Below are 18551 nucleotides of genomic sequence, written 5' to 3' on the forward strand. Positions count from 1 at the left end.
TTTGACTTGGCCATTCCAAAACTTCAAATGTGTTGCTTTTTAACCATTTTCATGTAGACTTGATTGTGTGTTTTGTATCATTGTCTTGCTGCATGACCCAGCTGCACTTCAGCTTCAGCTCACAGACGGATGGCCTGACATTCTCCTGTGGAATTCTGATACTATAGAAGGAACCATGAATTCTTCTCTGTAAGGCAAGTCGTCCAGGTCCTGAGGCAGCAAAGCATCTCCAAACCATCACACGACAACCACCATGCTTGACCGTTGGTATGAGGTTCTTACTGTGGAATGCAGTGTTTGGTTTTCACCAGACATAATGGGACCCATCTCGTCCAAAAAGTTGATTCAAGTTTGCCAAAAAGCACCTGGATGACCATCAAGACGCTCTGGAAGAATGTCCTACGGACAGATGAGTTAAAAGTCTAGCTTTTTTTGGACGACATGGGTCCCATGATGCCTGGTGAAAAGACATTCAGCACTACCATTCTTTCTAGAGTTTTCTAGCATGGAGTCTTTCCATTTCACCAAGCTCCAGAATGTCGTCAGTGAAATATAATGAGATGAATAGGGGTAGGAGTTTTTTCTCGTCACATGGTCAGGAACAACTCCTCACCCTGGTTCTATGCATTGCAGAATGCACTATAGGCTATAATAATAATAATAATAATAATAATAATAATAATAGGTGCTTATATTTGTCCTTATGTGTGAATTGGAAATGTGTTTTTTGCATATCCCAACTCCCCCATTACTCACAGCAATTAAGGTTAAGTGCCTTGCTCAAGGAAACAATAACAGACTTGTCACATTTTCTGGTCAGGGATTCAAACTAGCAACCTCTGTTACTGGCCCAATGCTCTACCCGCTAGGCGTCCTGCCACTAGGCTATTTCCCTGGTGACATTCTTGCTTGGGGTGCTGTCTACACTCCTTCCATCACGGTTCCTTTCTAGTACTACAGTCTGGTGTGTCAGTGGGAAACTACCACACATTCTCTGAGGCAAACCAGAGCCCTCCCCTTCAAGGCATTTCCTTCCTCTTACTCATTAAAATAGCTCCAACCCTGCAGAAGCCACTCTAGAAAAATCTAGAATGGCATGCAGCAGTCCGATTCAACTGTGAATTAAGAAAAAACATGTTCTGCCTTCCACCATTTGAATGCATATTTACCAAAACAAAATGGTGATTGAGCTAAATTACATTAAGATGGCCAACAAATTGAATTAGGGCTAGGAATACTGATATTGTTTAGGGTGGAGATATCCAAACCTACCCACAGAATGCACACATAATCACCTCCATCTTGTGGACTAGAATCACTAACGAAGCAAAGAATGAAGAACCATTGCATAACTAATTCAGATAACCACCAGATGATTATGTCTATGGATATCTTTACGGGTGGAGATATACTAAGCCTCCATCTTGTGGACTAGATGGTTGAATCAGCAGCCCAGTCTCATAGACTAGACGTAACATAGTACATCACTGGGTCCAAGCTTCCTGCCATCCAGGACCTATATACTAGATGGCTTCAAAGATTCCAGTCACCCAAGTCATAGATTTTGGGTGACTGTCTGCTACTGCACAGCAAGCGGTACCGGAGCGCCAGCTTCTACCCCCAAGCCATAAGACTGCTGAACAATTAATCAAATTGCCACCCGGACTATTTAGGCTAACTATTTTTTATTTTACCTTTATTTAAAGCAAGTTAGTTAAGAACAAATTCTTATTTTCAATGACGGCCTAGGAACAGTGGGTTAACTGCTTTGTTCAGAGGCAGAACGACAGATATTTACCTTGTCAGCTCAGGGATTCGATCTTGCAACCTTTCGGTTACTAGTCCAACGCTCTAACCACTAGGCTACCTGCTGCCCCAATTAGAGTTTAAGCAACAAGGAAATGGCACAACGATTTCTGCATCGGGCGAATAATGCAAACATCTAGCAACCCAAAGGTTGCGTGTTCGAATTTCATCACGGACAACTTTAGCATTTTAGCTAATTAGCAACAACGTACTACTTTTTAGATACTTTGCAACTACTTAGGATGTTAGCTAACCCTTCCCTTAACTTTAACCCTTTAACCTAACCCCTAACCTTAACTCCTAGCCTAGCTAACATTAGCCACCTAGCTAACGTAAGCCACAACACGTTGGGATTCGTAACTTTGCATAAGTTTTGGATATTGTATGATTTGCAATTTGGAACACATCATACGAATTGTAATTTGTAACATATCATACGAAATGGATGATGGACATCCACAAATTAAAACATACCATACGAACCCGGATTTACATTTATTATGTTACCTCTACCCCTGAGTCCAGGTTGGAATCAGTGGTGAACTACAGTGTGGAGTGGTAAAGAAAGACTGAAGTACCAACTCATTTAGATGACTACCTGATTATTAGACCTATTGGAATCATTCAGGGTGGATATAGCTACAAATCGCAATCACCTCCATCTTGTGGACTAGATGGCTGAATCAGTGGTGAACTACAACAGAGTAGTGCGATAGAATCACTGCATTGCTGACTTGCCTAGTTACATAAAGGTTGAATACATAAAATAAATACAAATGTGTAGCTACACCTGAAAAGGCTCATTATAGATGCATGAACACCCATGTTCACTCCAGCACACTGACCCACATTAGGCAGAAGCTGAGCACGCCACTCACTAGAAGGCCTACTGGGCCGAACTAACTCAGGTGGTGGAGCAGGGCCTACTGTATCACTAGTCGGCCTATACAGAACATATTCTATTCTAACAATACCGACAAGGAATCGAAGATGTACTAGGACTACATGGCTTCTGTCTGCATCATCACAACTATTGTATATTATTCAGTTTTATTCCATTCCTATTCCATTCAATCCTACAAGGACTCTAACAAATGGGACATATGAACGACAATTCAAATGCCATACATTTGGGTGGCCTATTTTCATTAAAAACATGCTGAAGAAATAATGTATTTCTCCTCCAAGACTTGGGGATGTAGAGATAGAATATCTCTACAATAGATAGAATATCTCTACATTTGAAAAGCCGGGGGAATAAAACGGTGTATGTTCAGTGTATAGGTGATTTTTCTTGTGAACATTATAGCAATGTTATTATAGCAGTAGGCATAACAAATGTTCAGCATCTAAACCTGGGTTACATGGACCATATGGAGGATCTCTCTCCCTCTGTCCTCCAGTAAAAGAGTGCGTAATTCTATCATAAATCATATAGGCCTACCCCTTCATCAGTTACCTTCTGAATGAGCAATTCAATGCGTATCTGAATGTAATTTTTTTTTTAAATCCTATTTAGGGAATCAATCTATTTGGATGATGGTTGTTATAAGCCATTAGGGCTTAATACAATAAAAGCTGCTAGATAGGCTATCCTGTAATGCTAATTCAAGGACAAAGCCGATAATATAAAATGGACACTAATGCACGGAACAGACTTGACCAAAATGTAGTGTAGCGCGCTACTGACAGTCACACTTCATGACTTTGCAACCTGACTGTCGGTGAGCGGTGTTATAACATTATAATAACGACTGTCGCTTCTAGTGACCGTGTTAACTGAGGTGATAAGACAGTGGGCCGTACGCGCACTCGAATTGGATGCGTTCAAGGGACTTATAGAACCGTTTTGGACCATCCCAGCCAGGGCTTTTTTGGCCTACCTGCTTCCGATATGTGCTCTTCAACGGGTTGGCAGTGTTTGCAAAGATCATCCTGGATAGCCTATTCCAGTTATTCCGAGATAAAAAAAGAAGCGTGTTTACTCCCAAAAAATGAAGCTACATGCAGACCCGTTTATTAGAATCCAGTGGGTTTATTTGGACAAAATCCGCATATCGACCGGGTTAGAAATGAACTCCGGTATTTCCGTTTTTGATCCTGATTAAAATGTCCTTGTCGCGTTGTCACATCGGTAGGCTACCTGACATATGCTACACTGCGTAGGTTATAGGGTTTAATCCCACCAAAGTGTCGTCCAACCCAGGCAGAAAACTCAGTTCAGTTCATTGATCTACGACGTCCTGCTGACCGCTCCTGAGTCCCGCCTTCCACAGACCAAACCATTGCGCATACACTAGAGGTATGTTTCAAGATATAATCAAATGACCTTGCTATTGAGTACGGTTAGTATTACTATTCTGAATACAGAACACGTTTCACTGTTTGACAATCAACAGATAACCAGTCACTACCATGAAATATACATGTAATACGCAAACTAATACATTGTTTCAATTAGTCGTTCCCCATACGCTGCGTTTTGTTGACGCCCACACATACCATACATTCTTTACCCCCTCCCCCAACCCCTCCCTCCCCCTCCCGGAGCCCAATGGTTAAAGCGAGAAATGAGAATTGACAGGTCAGGATGTAAAGGATAGGCGGTTCTGTTAGATAAGCAAAATACTGTATCATGTTGTGCCTCACCAACATGAATAGTTAAGACAAGGCCGTGTCTATGTTGTTTTTAAACAGGGACAAAGATCGGAAGGATATTGGTTAGATATAGTGATCTATTGTAGGCTATTTCCTCCAGCTCCTGTGACGATGTAGACCTAAGGACGGTGGGAGTAGAAACTAAATATAGACTGATCTATGATCAATTAAAAAGTGCACTCTAAAAGTTCAATCTGTAATGGGAGGGTATATCCACCCAGATCTCACTGCGCTCAGACCATCTTGAATGATTTAGTAGGCTAGAGGAAACCATTACGAATGCACCTGATATTTATCAAGAATAAGCGTCTTTGCAGTGGAGGAAAAAAATACCCAATTGTCATACTTGAGTAAAAGTAAAGTTACAGTACCTTAATAGACTCAAGTAAAAGTCAGCCAGTAAAATAGTACTTGAGTAAATGTTTAAAGTATCTGGTTTTAAATATACTTAAGTATCAAACTAAAAGTAAACGCTATAAATCAGAAAGCACGATTTTCTTGTATTTTTTATTTATTTACAGATAGCCAGGGGCACACTCCAGCATAATTTACAAAAAAAGTATTTGTTTAGTGAGTCCACCAGATTAGAGGCAGTAGGGATGACCATGTGTTCTCTTGATGAGTGCATGAATTGGACAATTTTCCTTGTCTTTCTTAAGCATCTGAAATGTAACGACTCAGGGAAAATGTAAGTGAGGAAAAAGTACATATGATCCTTAGGAATGAAGTGCAGTAAATGTAAAAGTTGTCCAAAATATAAAAAATATAGGAAAGAACAGATACCACTCAAACACTATGTAAGTAGTACTTCAACGTTACTACAGTTACTTTACACCACTGCATCTTTGAATATACAAAAAGATCTGTACCATTCAGTGGTCTTTTGTTGTAGACAGTCCTATTCATGTATGTTAAAATGTGTAAAATGTGTATATACAATATATATATAAATGTCTTCAGTCAATATGTCAGGGATTCCCAAACTCAGTCCTCGGGACTCAGTCCTCGGGACCCCAAGGGGTGCATGTTTTGGTTTTTCTCTAGCACTACACAGATTATTAAAATAATCAACTAATCATCAAGCTTTGATCATTTGAGTCAGCTGTGTAGTGTTATGGCAAAAAAACTAAACGTGCAGTCCTTGGGGTCCCGAGGACTGAGTTTGGGAAATGCTGCAATAAGTATTCAACCCCTTTGTTATGGCAAGCCTAAATAAGTTCAGGACTAAACATTTGCTTAACAAGTAACATAATCAATTGTAGTTCAGTTCATGGACTCACTCTGTGTTCAGTAATAGAGTTTAACATAATTTGTGAATGACTACCTTGTCTGTGTACCCCACAAATACAATAATCTGTAAGGTCCCTCAGTCGAGCAGTGCATTTCAAACAGATTTAACCACAAAGACCAGGGAGATGGGTAAAAAAAAAAAAAAAGAATAGCAGACAATGAATATCCCTTTGAGCATGATGAAGTTATTAATTACACTTTGGATGGTGTATCAATACACCCAGTCACTACAAAGATACATGTGTCCCTCCTAACTCAGTTGCCGGAGAGAAAGGAAATCGCTCAGAGATTTCACCATGAGGCCAATGGGGACAGTTAGAGTTGAATTAATGATTGTGATAGGATAAAACTGATGGATCAACAACATTGTAGATACTCCACAATACTAACCTAATTTACAGAGTGAAAAGAAGGAAGCCAGTACAGAATATAAATATTCCAAAACATGCATCCTGTTTGCAACAAGGCACTAAAGTCATACTGCAAAAAATGTGGCAAAGCAATTCGCTTTTTGTCCTGAATACAAAGTGTTATGTTTGGGGCAAATCCAATACAACACATTACTGAGTACCACTCTCCATATTTTCAAGCATAGTGTTGGCTGCATCATGCTATGGGTATGCTTGTAATTGTTAAGGACTGGGGAGTTTTTCAGGATAAAAAAAAGACACGGAATGCAACAAAACACAGGCAAAATCCTAGAGGAAAACCTGGTTCAGTCTGTTTTCCACCAGACACTAGGACAATAAACCTCAGATAATCCATCCACCTGACAGGTGAGGCATATATATATATATATAATAAAATACTTTTTTTGGGGGGGGGGGGGGTAGATCAGCTTCACTCTTGCAGATTGTGGCTTCCATCAATGTAATTGTCTGCATCATTTTCAATCCCCCATATATTTTCTGGTAAATATATATACTGTATATATGTGTGAGTGTTATTCAACATTACAGTTGACCTTGTAAGGCCCTACCAGTGGAAACCCCCCTCCTTTCCTAGTCCACCCCCTCAAACATAACAACAACAGTATCATGTGCCTCTTGGATTTCATTAGCAGCTGTCTTCTGATAGGAACCAGCCACTCACTCAGTCTGTGTTTCCTACTTTGTGTTGGTAGCAACGTTCCTTGTACCAGAATACTGGATCCACAATAGAGCTGGCAAAGTGAAAGATTCTGATAGAACATACAATTTGGAACATACGTAGTATCCAATGTAAATCCCCACTACACAACAGTAGTAGTTCTTTAAACCTCCGCCTTTTTGGAGTGAATAGAATTCTGATTGGCACATTATGTTCTCTCTTCTAGGTCTCAGCAGCTAAATTCAATTCACTAAGTTAACTAAATTGAAGTGACTCAAGTTAACTTAAAGTAAATTATGTTTCTGTACTGTAGGGCAAGCAGTTAGTCATTGTACATCAGGGAGAGGGGAGAAGGAGTTCAACTATGTTCCATAACTCTTAATATTTTTTAAATTAAACCATCTCCGATCCATATTCCTAGTCAGAATTAGGTTGGATGTATCGAGAAAGAACTTCCTTCCAATCTTGTTTTTGTTGCCAATTATAATTCCTGAGATAGTTGGCCCAGGATCTCTGAAATGTGATCTGTATGTTTGGTCTGTCCATTCCTCATTCAGCAAAGCAAAGCAAACTCTCTTCCCTATGTTCTGACTTCCCAGTTCCCAGTTCCCAGTTCCCACTAGAATTACCTGACGATACTGCAACTAAGAGTATGCATGTATGTTCTTAAAAAGTTATTACAGTATTAGGAACATACAAAAGGAGGAGGTTACTTCAAAGCAACACGAGAACGCACATTCACTTACCCCGTTTTCTGTTTGAGAAGGGCTTTGCTGGCTTTTGGCCATTGATCTGGGGCTGTGAATCTGTGATTTAGAGGAGGGGGGGGAGGGGGGGGGGGGCTACACTCAAGTCAACGAAAGTAAACAACCACCTTTTAATTTGGTGAATTACGTTAACCCACATATTAAGTCAGAGAAGTGTTTTTGCACAAGGATACCTACCTATTTACCCACGACACTCTGGGTTTACCCACTGCTACATCTGTTGTGTATGATCATGGTGTGTAGGCAGGGCTGGGTGGGCTGGGGGCCTGGTGGGGTGTGGAGACGGTGGTAGGTCTGGTGGATCTGGCGTCTGGCATAGCCAGCATTCCAGCTGCAGGAAAGAGGGGAGTTTGCATTACTCACATACCGTAGAGGACCAGGCTATTACACAACACTCCCCACAGAGAACACAGCTAAGGAAACGCTACATCCGGTTGTAGACCTACCAGAGACAACGGAGCATTTTATTCATAGTATCAGAGCTTTTTACCGAGACGTTTGTCACAGGACAAAGGGAACAGACCAGTCCATGCAACAAACTCGAGGACCTCTTAAGAGAAACTAAAAGATGATAGTGTGGTCAGGGAACAAACGTCAGTAGGAGGAAATAAATAGATTTAACTCAATTTACCTGAGCACGAGGGTCAGCCGTCTTTAAACCATTAAAAATGAATATGAAAATGAATAACAGAAGAATGTGTCATTGTTGTAGCACTGAACTATGCAATTGAACACTGAACAGACATAGCCCCTGTAACAAAGTTTGAAATGCATCACTGGTGTATACAAATGTCTGTTATTCTTCAACGTGTCTTTATTACCATCCACATAGACTACAGATTGTGGTGGTCTGTGTGTTTCTCCTTTAGGAGGACTATAGCAGCCAGCCCGGCACAAATCCATTTAGGACAGAGCTACTCAGAGGCTCTTACGGCATCAGATTTCCTCCTCGTTTCCTCTGCAGCCTGTGTTAGGGTTTCACGGTCAGATCGGGTTACAAAGCAGCCTCTACTAATGTGTCCAAGCAAGTGAAAGGTTCAATCTCATCTGGTTAAAGTGTAATCTACGGCTGCCACAATGAAAAATAAGTCTGTTTTTATACTTAGTAGTTAAATCATGCTTATTTATTGGTAGCTAACAAAAATGGCTATCCGTCAACAGCTCTTTTGGAGGTTGAATGTTACTTTGCTCTCAGGTATAGCAAGAGATATTGAAATATCTACAGGCCATTTAAGTGCACGTATTGATCGTTTGCCAACTATTCATCTATCAATCTCATTAATTCACTGACCCATGTATGAAGAAGTAGTGCCATGGCATTGATGTTCTACAGTACGTAGGGATTTTGGGCTTTTTAGGCTTCACAGTCTATCGTAGGATATGGGACTGCACTGACTCAGTTCTGTGGTTGTGAGCCCTTCAAATGGAATGCTGAGAAATGCTTGGAAAATCCCACACAGACATCCACGTACGCACACACGCACAGGCACCCCCACACATCAACAACATGCATGATCATCTTTCGTGGTTGAGGGTTGAGGAGAAATTGTCTACTTCTCTTTTATCCTGCTCAGGAAAATGCCTAACCAATTGTGTAGTCTATTTGCATACACTTCAAACAGACATAACCCACCAGACATGCCACTATGGGTCTCTTCACTGTACCCAAACCAAAAACAGATTTAATACGTCACTCAGTTATGTATAGAGCCATGTCATGGTGGAATGCTCTGTCACCAGAGGTTACTCAGGCAAAAGAATCACAGCTCCTCACCCCTTTCTAGAGATGAAACGTAACTTTACTGTATATAAGAATATTAATATGTATATATGAATAGTGTGCAATTAGTATTTTGTTGTCTCTTGGTGTCTTTCCTATATACACTGAGTGTACAAAATATTAAGAACACCTTCCTAATATTGAGTTGCACCCCCTTTTGCCCTCAGAACAGCCTGAATTTGTCAGGGCATGGACTCTACACGCTATCGGAGTCGGTACAGCCACCTGATTTCTTCACGCATTGCGCCGACAGAAACAAGCATCTTATGATTAACGAGACGTGGTGTGATTATAACAACATACAGGAACCTGACCTAGAATTCCTTACAAACAAATGTCGACCGCATTACCTACCAAGAGAATTCTCTTCGATTATAATCACAGCCGTATATATCCCCCCCAAGCAGACACATCGATGGCCCTGAATGAACTTCATTGGACTCCATGTAAACTGGAAACCACATATATTCATTGTAGCTGGGGATTTTAACAAGGCTAATCTGAAAACAAGGCTCCCTAAATTTTATCAGCATATCGAATGCACTACCCTGATGGAAAAAATCCTGGACCATTGTTACTCTAACTTCCACGATGCATACAAAGCACTGACCACGACTCCATTTTTGCTGCTCCCAGCCTATAGACAGAAACTAAAACAGGAAACGCCCGTGCTCAGGTCTGTTCAACGCTGGTCCGACCAATCTGATTCCACGCTGCAAGATTGCTTCGATCATGTGGACTGGGATATGTTCTGCATTGCGTCGGACAATAACATTGATGAATACGCTGACTCGGTGAGCGAGTTTATTAGCAAGTGCATCGGTGATGTTGTACCCACAGCAACTATTAAAACCTTCCTCTACCAGAAACTGTGGATTGATGGCAGCATTCGTGCAAAACTGAAAGTGCGAACCACTGCTTTTAATCAGGGCAAGGCGACCAGAAACATGACCGAATACAAACAGTGTATCTATTGCCTCCGCAAGGCAATCAAACAAGCTAAGGGTCAGTATAGAGACAAAGTAGAGTCGCTATTCAATGGCTCAGACACGAGAGGTATGTGGCAGGGTCTACAGTCAATCACGGACTACAAAAGAAAAACCAGCCCCGTCGCGGACCACGATGTCCTGCTCCCAGACAAACTAAACAACTTCTTTGCTCGCTTTGAGGACAATACCAAAACCTGTGGCCTCTCCTTCACCGCAGCCAACGTGAGTAAAGCATTTAAACTTGTTAACCCTCGCACGGCTGCCGGCCCAGACGGCATCCCTAGCCGCGTCCTCAGAGCATGCACAGACCAGCTGGCTGGTGTGTTTACGGACATATTCAATTAATCCTTATCCCAGTCTGCTGTTCCCACATGCTTCAAGAGGGCCACCATTGTTCCAGTTCCCAAGAAAGCTAAGGAAACTGAGCTAAATGACTATCATCAGTCATCATGAAGTGCTTTTTTTATTTTTTTTATTTCACCTTTATTTAACCAGGTAGGCAAGTTGAGAACAAGTTCTCATTTACAATTGCAACCTGGCCAAAATAAAGCAAAGCAGTTCGACACATACAACGACACAGATGGAGTAAAACAAACATACAGTCAATAGTACAGTATAAACAAGTCTATATACGATGTGAGCAAATGAGGTGAGATAAGGGAGGTAAAGGCAAAAAAAAAGGCCATGGTGGAAAAGTAAATACAATATAGCAAGTAAAACACTGGAATGGTAGATTTGCAATGGAAGAATGTGCAAAGTATAAATAAAAATAATGGGGTGCAAAGGAGCAAAATAAATAAATAAATTAAATACAGTAGGGAAAGAGGTAGTTGTTTGGGCTAAATTATAGGTGGGCTATGTACAGGTGCAGTAATCTGTGAGCTGCTCTGACAGTGGGTGCTTAAAGCTAGTGAGGGAGATAAGTGTTTCCAGTTTCAGAGATTTTTGTAGTTTGTTCCAGTCATTGGCAGCAGAGAACTGGAAGGAGAGGCGGCCAAAGAAATAATTGGTTTTGGGGGTGACTAGAGAGATATACCTGCTGGAGCGTGTGCTACAGGTGGGAGATGCTATGGTTTGAGAGACTAGTCAAGGATCATATCACCTCCGCCCTACCTGACACCCTAGACCCACTCCAATTTGCTTACCGCCCCAATAGGTCCACAGATGACGCAATTGCAATCACAATGCACACTGCCCTAACCCATCTGGACAAGAGGACTACCTATGTAAGAATGCTGTTCATCGAATAAAGCTCAGCATTTAACACCATAGTACCCTCAAAACTCGTCATTAAGCTCGAGACCCTGGGTCTTGACCCCACCCTGTGCAACTGGGTCCTGGACTTCCTGACGGGCCGCCCCCAGGTGGTGAGGGTAGGAAACAACATCTCCACCCCGCTGATTCTCAACACTGGGGCCCAACAAGGGTGCGTTCTCAGCCCTCTCCTGTACTCCCTGTTCACCCATGACTGCGTGGCCATGCACGGCTCCAACTCAATCATCAAGTTTGCAGACGACACTACAGTGGTGGGCTTGATTACCAACAACGACGAGATGGCCTACAGGGAGGAGGTGAGGGCCCTTGGAGTGTGGTGTCAGGAAAATAACCTCACACTCAACGTCAACAAAACAAAGGAGATGATGGTGGACTTCAGGAAACAGCAGAGGGAGCACCCCCCTATCTACGTCGACGGGACAGTAGTGGAGAAGGTGGAAAGTTTTAAGTTCCTCTGCGTACACATCACAGACAAACTGAAATGGTCCACCCACACAGACAGCATGGTGAAGAAGGCGCAACAGCGCCTCTTCAACCTCAGGAGGCTGAAGAAATTTGGCTTGTCACCAAAAACACTCAAACTTTTACAGATCCACAATCGAGAGCATCCTGTCGGGCTGTATGCACCGCCTGGTATGGCAACTGCTCTGCCCACAACCGTAAGGCTCTCCAGAGGGTAGGGAGGTCTGCACAACACGTCACCGGGGGCAAACTACCTGCTCTCCAGGACACCCACACCACCCGATGTCACAGGAAGGCCAAAAAGATCATCAAGGACAACAACCACCCGAGCCACTGCCCGTTTACCCCGCTATCATCAAGAAGGCGAGGTCAGTACAGGTGCATCAAAGCAGGGATCGAGAGACTGAAAAACAGCTTCTATCTCAAGACCATCAGACTGTTAAACAGCCATCACTAACATTGAGTGACTGCTGCCAACATACTGACTCAATCTCTAGCCACTTTAATAATGACAATTGGATGTAATGAAACCAGTTACTTTAAACTATGCCACTTTTTTAATGTTTACATACCCTACTCATCTCATATGTATATACTGTACTCTATACCATCTACTGCATCTTGCCTATGTCATTCGGCCATCTCTCATCCATATATATTTTTATGTACATATTCTTATTCATTCCTTTACACTTGTGTGTATAAGGTAGTTGTGAAATTGTTAGATTACTTGTTAGATATTACTGCATGGTCAGAACTAGAAACACAAGCATTTCGCTACTCGCATTAACATCTGCTAATGTGTATGTGACAAATTAAATTTGATTTAATTTATCGAAACCTTTCCACAGGGATGCTGGCCCATGGTTGACTCCAATGCTTCTCAGTTGGCTGGATGTGCTTTGGGTGCTGGACCACGTATACACAGGAAACTGTTGAGCGAGGAAAAACCCAAATGTTGTAGTTCTTGACACAAAACGGTGAGCCTAGCACCTACTACCATACGCGGTTTAAAGGCACTTACCATGTTGTCTTATCCATTCACCCTCTGAATAGCATATATACACAATCCATGTCTCAATCCTCTCAAGGCTTAAAAATGCTTCTTTAACCCCTCTTCTCCCCTTTATCTATAGTGATTGAAGTGGATTTAACAAGTGACATCAATAAGGGCTCATAGCTTTCACCTGGTCAGTTTGTCATGGAAAGAGCAGGCGGTCCTAATTATTTTGTATACTCAGTGTATAACTCTTATTTTTGTACTTTGCCATGTGTTTGTAGGTTTTATGTGGACCCCAGGAAGTGTAGCTGCTGCATGTGCAGTAGCTAATGGGGATCCTAATAAATTAAACTTATCTAAACCACATACCCACACTGTGGTGCAGAATACTGTGTTGTAAGCCATCCAGTTCCTGTTTCTTTCAATCACTGACACATTTTTCTGATGTACAGTAAGTTGTATATAGAGGTGTAGAAAGTACCCAATAGTCATACTTGAGTAAAAGTAAAGATACGTTAATAGAAAATGACTCAAGTAAAGAGTGAAAGTCACCCAGTAAAATACTACTTGAGTAAAAGTCTAAAAGTATTTGGTTTTAAATATACTTAAGTATCAAAAGTAAATGTAATTGCTAAAATATACACTGGTGGTGTCTTGCTAATTGCCTATAATTTCCACCTGTTGTCTATTCCATTTGCACAACAGCATGTGAAGTTTGTCAGTGTTGCTTCCTAAGTGGACAGTTTGATTTCACAGAAGTGTGATTGACTTGGGAGTTACATTGGGTTGTTTAAGTGTTCCCTTTATTTTGAGTAGTGTACAATAAGTATCAAAAGTAAAAGTATAAATAATTTCAAATCCCTAATTTCAAGCAAACCAGATGGAACCACATTGTTTTAACATTTTTTTTTTTTTTTTTTTAAAGATAACCAGAGGCACACTCCAACACCCAGACATAATTTACAAACAAAGCATGTGTTTCGTGAGTCAAAACTCTAAACTGATAACACTTGTAATGGCCCTGATTTTACATTCAGAACCTTTGAGCATTCATTGTGGTTTCACACATCTTTCACCCCCGAGTCATCCATGCAACATGTTCTGTGAAATACCATCAGCATATTTTGTTTAGTCACCAAGACAGATAATGATAGGCTCGCCATTGTCATTTTAACTACTTAATCCAATAGCAAAAAAAATACAAGATAGACTTGAAAACTGTTATTTCTGAAGTGCTGAATAGAAAGGATAGTAGATGGTAAATATAATTTCCCCTACAGTACTTGACTATAACTTGATATACACATTTCTATCCAGTCTTACATTTCCATTATCCTTATACAAGACATAGGACAAATCAGAAAGTTACTGTAAAGCGGTTGGCTACTGAAAACCGTAGCTCGGTGTTGTGCCCCATGTAACAATGTACAAGATCACCTTGTCGACGTGACTTGTCAACTGATACAGTATCGCCTGCCTCTCTGCTTGACAAAATACATCAGCTAACAGTGTATGAAGGAAATGCAGATAATGAGTGGAATGTATTGTTATATACAACCCAGGTATTGCAACAGTGCATTTGGATACTACACTAGAATTCCAAAATGGCAGCACATGAGAACGACTCGTTCCACTTTGTCCAATTGAAGCAGACTGGCTGATGGAGGACAATATCGTATTTACAGCCACGTCCACACATGATTTGGTTTCAGCTTCCAACAAAAACTGATGTCAAATTGATACATATGATGTAAAGATATAGAAATGCAGTGTTCAGCAGTTATCAAACTATATACAATGAGCTATGACGTTGAAGTGCAGACAGCTTAATTTGAGGGTATTTCCATCCATTTTAGGGGACCAAAAATATTGGGACAAATTCACTGATATGTTTATTGAAGTAGTCGAAACGTAGTATTGAATTCCATGTTACGTACGCCTCTTGGATGAGGGAACACAACACCCCGCTACATCTCAACTCCCCATGGAGTGAAAAATTATGTGATCGTAGGTGCGGGGAAGGACGGAGGCAGAGAAAAATACAGTTTACAGGGAATTTATTATTCCTTAACACTGTAATGTGGAGAAAAGGGGCTGGATGGAACCAAAGAAAGTAAATATTAAAGAGTCCCCTCTCCTACCTTACCTTAAGCACCAACTGGAGCACTAACCAAAATACAGGGTGGTGATCAGCCCAGGTTTTACCTAGTGTGCATAGACAGATTCAATAGTACGGATTGAAAACGCCTGCGGGCCTCTTGCCGAAACACTCCCAACATGCGTTCCCCTTCCCCCCCTGGGAACAACTGAAACAGAATAATTTACCAATACTTTAAGTAAACAATTTCAATAACCAGAATCCACTAAGTCCAATTGGCATACACATACCTCTGAAGGCGCAGCTGCAAAATAATATCAACAAAACATTCACTGACCAACATAGGACATAAAAAAAGAAGCTCCCCTCCCTGAAGACGGAACATTGTTTTATATCAAGCTGGAGAAGGAGTTGGTAATTGAAGAGACAGCTGTTTCCCCTGACGAGAGGGAGTGGTCAGAGCTCCAATCAGCGATAGGGCGGACCAATCAGCTGCTTTAGGATTCCAGGAAGACATTTCCTGAAATTCACACACATACGAACCCACAACACAAAAACTGGGGAACGTAACACATAATTCCATAATTTTGTGATTAAAGATGTGATCATTGAAGACATCTTTTACAACTTAATCAAATAAAAATAATGGAAAGAAACCGTGTTTAGCAGGCACTGGTTTGCATCAAGCCTGTCAGACCCCAGCAACTTCATTTTGTATGGGGATGTATTCATTCTTGTGGACTTTCTGGATTATTTGTATATTGGTATTGCATTGTATTGCTATTGTATTACTGCACTGTAGGAGCTCGAAACAAATAACACAAGCATTTCACGGCACCTGCTGTAACATCTGCTCATCTGGTTACGCAACCAATAAACTTTGATTTGTTTCATATATCTGATCTTGTCACTATCCAATTTCTTATTTATTTACTGTGAAGTCAAATCAGAATAGTCATCATCATAATAGTATATATATATATATATATCATACTTTTAATGTTTCTACTTCACAGACATTTTCATTATGTTGTTCTCATAATCTGCAGTAGACAAACCAGTTGACATGTAAAATCTCTAGGTTCACCAAACGTTTAAGTGGTCATCAATTGAGAGCAGTCAGATGAAGTATTCTAACAAAATAGAAGAGAATCATATCAAAAGTATTGTGAGCATTGCATTGTAAAATGCAAAGACTTTAAAATGAAAATGCATTGCAATATGAAACACGGATTAAGTCTGGTGAAAAAGTGACTGTTATGATCTCGTGTGTTGCACTTAGTCAATTGAAAATGTGCCTAGAGTTTTGAAACAAACTGCCTTTTTGCAGGATCTGTTGAGATTTTTTTACTAAGAGTTGTGGAAATGTACCAAAGCGATAAAAGAAATGGTATCATTACAAAATGACAAGAAAATCATATCAAGTAAAGTGCATATTGCATTTTGAAACGCATAGATTGAATAAGTATCCAATAGAAAGAGTCCTTTGGCGCCATGAACAAGTGACTGTGAATTGGTTTGTTTTACTCAGTCAATTTCAAATGCGCTTTAAGACTTTTGAAACATTAGCCATGATTGAACAAAACTGGAAAAGGAAACCATCTTATGCTCCTTATATGGATACCACTTCCTGCCATGGAGTGCATTGAGTTCAAGGTTCAAATTTGACCAGGAAAATACCTTTCATCCTTCTTCCACTTTCTAGAGCCAAGGCTGCTGTTCTTAGAAATGTATTTAACATAATACCATGGAAACAAAGTTCTTGTCAGTCAAAGACACAAACATGGAAATGGATGCCTAATACTAGGAATTCTTATGTTTTCGCCATACTATTTGGTACAAAAGTGTTTTCACAATAAGTGAGTCGTGGCGTATGAGTAATACAATCTCAGGGTACAGACTCATCTGCAACTCTGAGGAGGGAAGCAGCGTCTCATTACGGCTGAAAAATCACAATAGGTATCGTTTACTATGGAATATAAATATAGAAATTACAGCTTTTACGTCACATGTGGATGTTATTAGTATATGTTCCTGCAAAACTCCCTTTACAATTGCTGGAAAACTCCCATTATGCTCACTGTGAAACGAAGCCAAGAGAGTCAGGGAGGATTTGGAACGATTGCACAATCTGTCACACACACGAAACCCATAACTACTATAGCCTACACGGTCCTAGGCCTAGTTACATGGTCTATAACCTGAATGAATGTGTGCATCTATGTGAGAAATCAACATTTGAGGACTGTGTTGGATGCACATGTACCCAGGGAGACAGCAACCTTACCTCTTGACCAGCTCTGTCCCTTGAATTCTAACCTTAACCCTAAACCTCCTAGAAATAGCTTTTTTCCTCTGGTCAACTTTTTCTTTGTTCAACTATTCTCGTGGAGACTTCTTGTCCTCACAAGTGTAGTTAAACACGTGCCCATACGCATGCCCACAAGCACGCGCGGGCGGGCGGGCGGACGGACGGACACACACACACACACACTTCTTCTCCCGTCCCTCAGACAGAGAGTTCAGAGACCCCAAATGGAGGGTGAGCGTTTCAGCACGACAGGGAGCCGGTTTCATTTTGTTTGCAGGCTGGGGAAGTAGGTTGAAGGTCAGAGTGGCTCTGTTTGAGCTGCGGGTGTTAGATGACCCCCCTGAAAGGGCCTGGTGCTCCTCGGGGGTTAATGAAATGTACTATGACAGATTGGGGGAAAACATGGAAACTGAACCTCTCTGGGGTTCAACAGGGGTTGGAGAGATCTGTGGTGGTCGGTACTGTGGGTCCTATATCCTATATAGGAGTCCCTGTAGCACTTCTCTGGTGGACTGTCATATATAATCATGTGGTCTTTGGATATCTAAGACCAGACATGCATTTTTGGTCAATGCAATGGGGGCATGTTGATTGATGGAAGAAACATGAATGAAGCCCACATTCACACGTGTTACATGACTGACATCTACTGGTTGAGATGGACTTGTAGTACATTCATTTAGAGCACGTAATCAACATTATAGTGTAGTGCTCAACAGTGTTGGGAAGTAGTGAACTAGTGTAGATAGAGGTGTAGCTAAGTACTGGAACTACACACTACTTTTTGCAAGAAAATCATATATGGTTGAAGTACTGTAGGCAATCATTTACTTTCTTTTTTTTTGCAACAGACCTGTCTAATTCTCACTTGAAACATCGTTTTCAAGTTTAATATGCAAAATTATACATTCTGTTAATTTGACATAGTAATTCACATTTCCTGTTGCTGCATGATTTTTTTCCTGCTGTAGCAAACTGGCTCAGACTGAGATCCTACGTCTGTATGACCCCAAAGTGACCTTGCAA

At 41.0% G+C, this 18551-nt stretch overlaps 1 protein-coding gene across 17 annotated transcripts in view; it reads right to left on the reverse strand.

Moving 5' to 3' along the window:
- The window catches only part of LOC110527480 (RNA-binding motif, single-stranded-interacting protein 1), a 31420-nt gene extending 15833 nt beyond the window's left edge, over positions 1 to 15587 (reverse strand). For 2 of the 17 annotated variants that reach the window (XM_036982923.1, XM_021608767.2), the window contains exon 1: positions 3690 to 4235. In XM_036982923.1, coding sequence (XP_036838818.1) covers positions 3690 to 3740 — 51 coding nt within the window. In that variant the 5' untranslated portion in view covers positions 3741 to 4235. Of the gene's footprint in view, positions 1 to 3689; positions 4238 to 7589; positions 7650 to 7787; positions 7942 to 12957; positions 13049 to 13140; positions 13266 to 15262; positions 15413 to 15504 lie in introns of those variants that run through there. The other 15 variants (XM_036982914.1, XM_036982915.1, XM_021608773.2 and 12 more) reach the window with 12 other exon arrangements.
- Positions 15588 to 18551: the final 2964 nt, after the last annotated feature.

Source organism: Oncorhynchus mykiss, chromosome 7 (assembly GCF_013265735.2).
Source record: "Oncorhynchus mykiss isolate Arlee chromosome 7, USDA_OmykA_1.1, whole genome shotgun sequence".
NCBI lineage: Eukaryota > Metazoa > Chordata > Actinopteri > Salmoniformes > Salmonidae > Oncorhynchus > Oncorhynchus mykiss.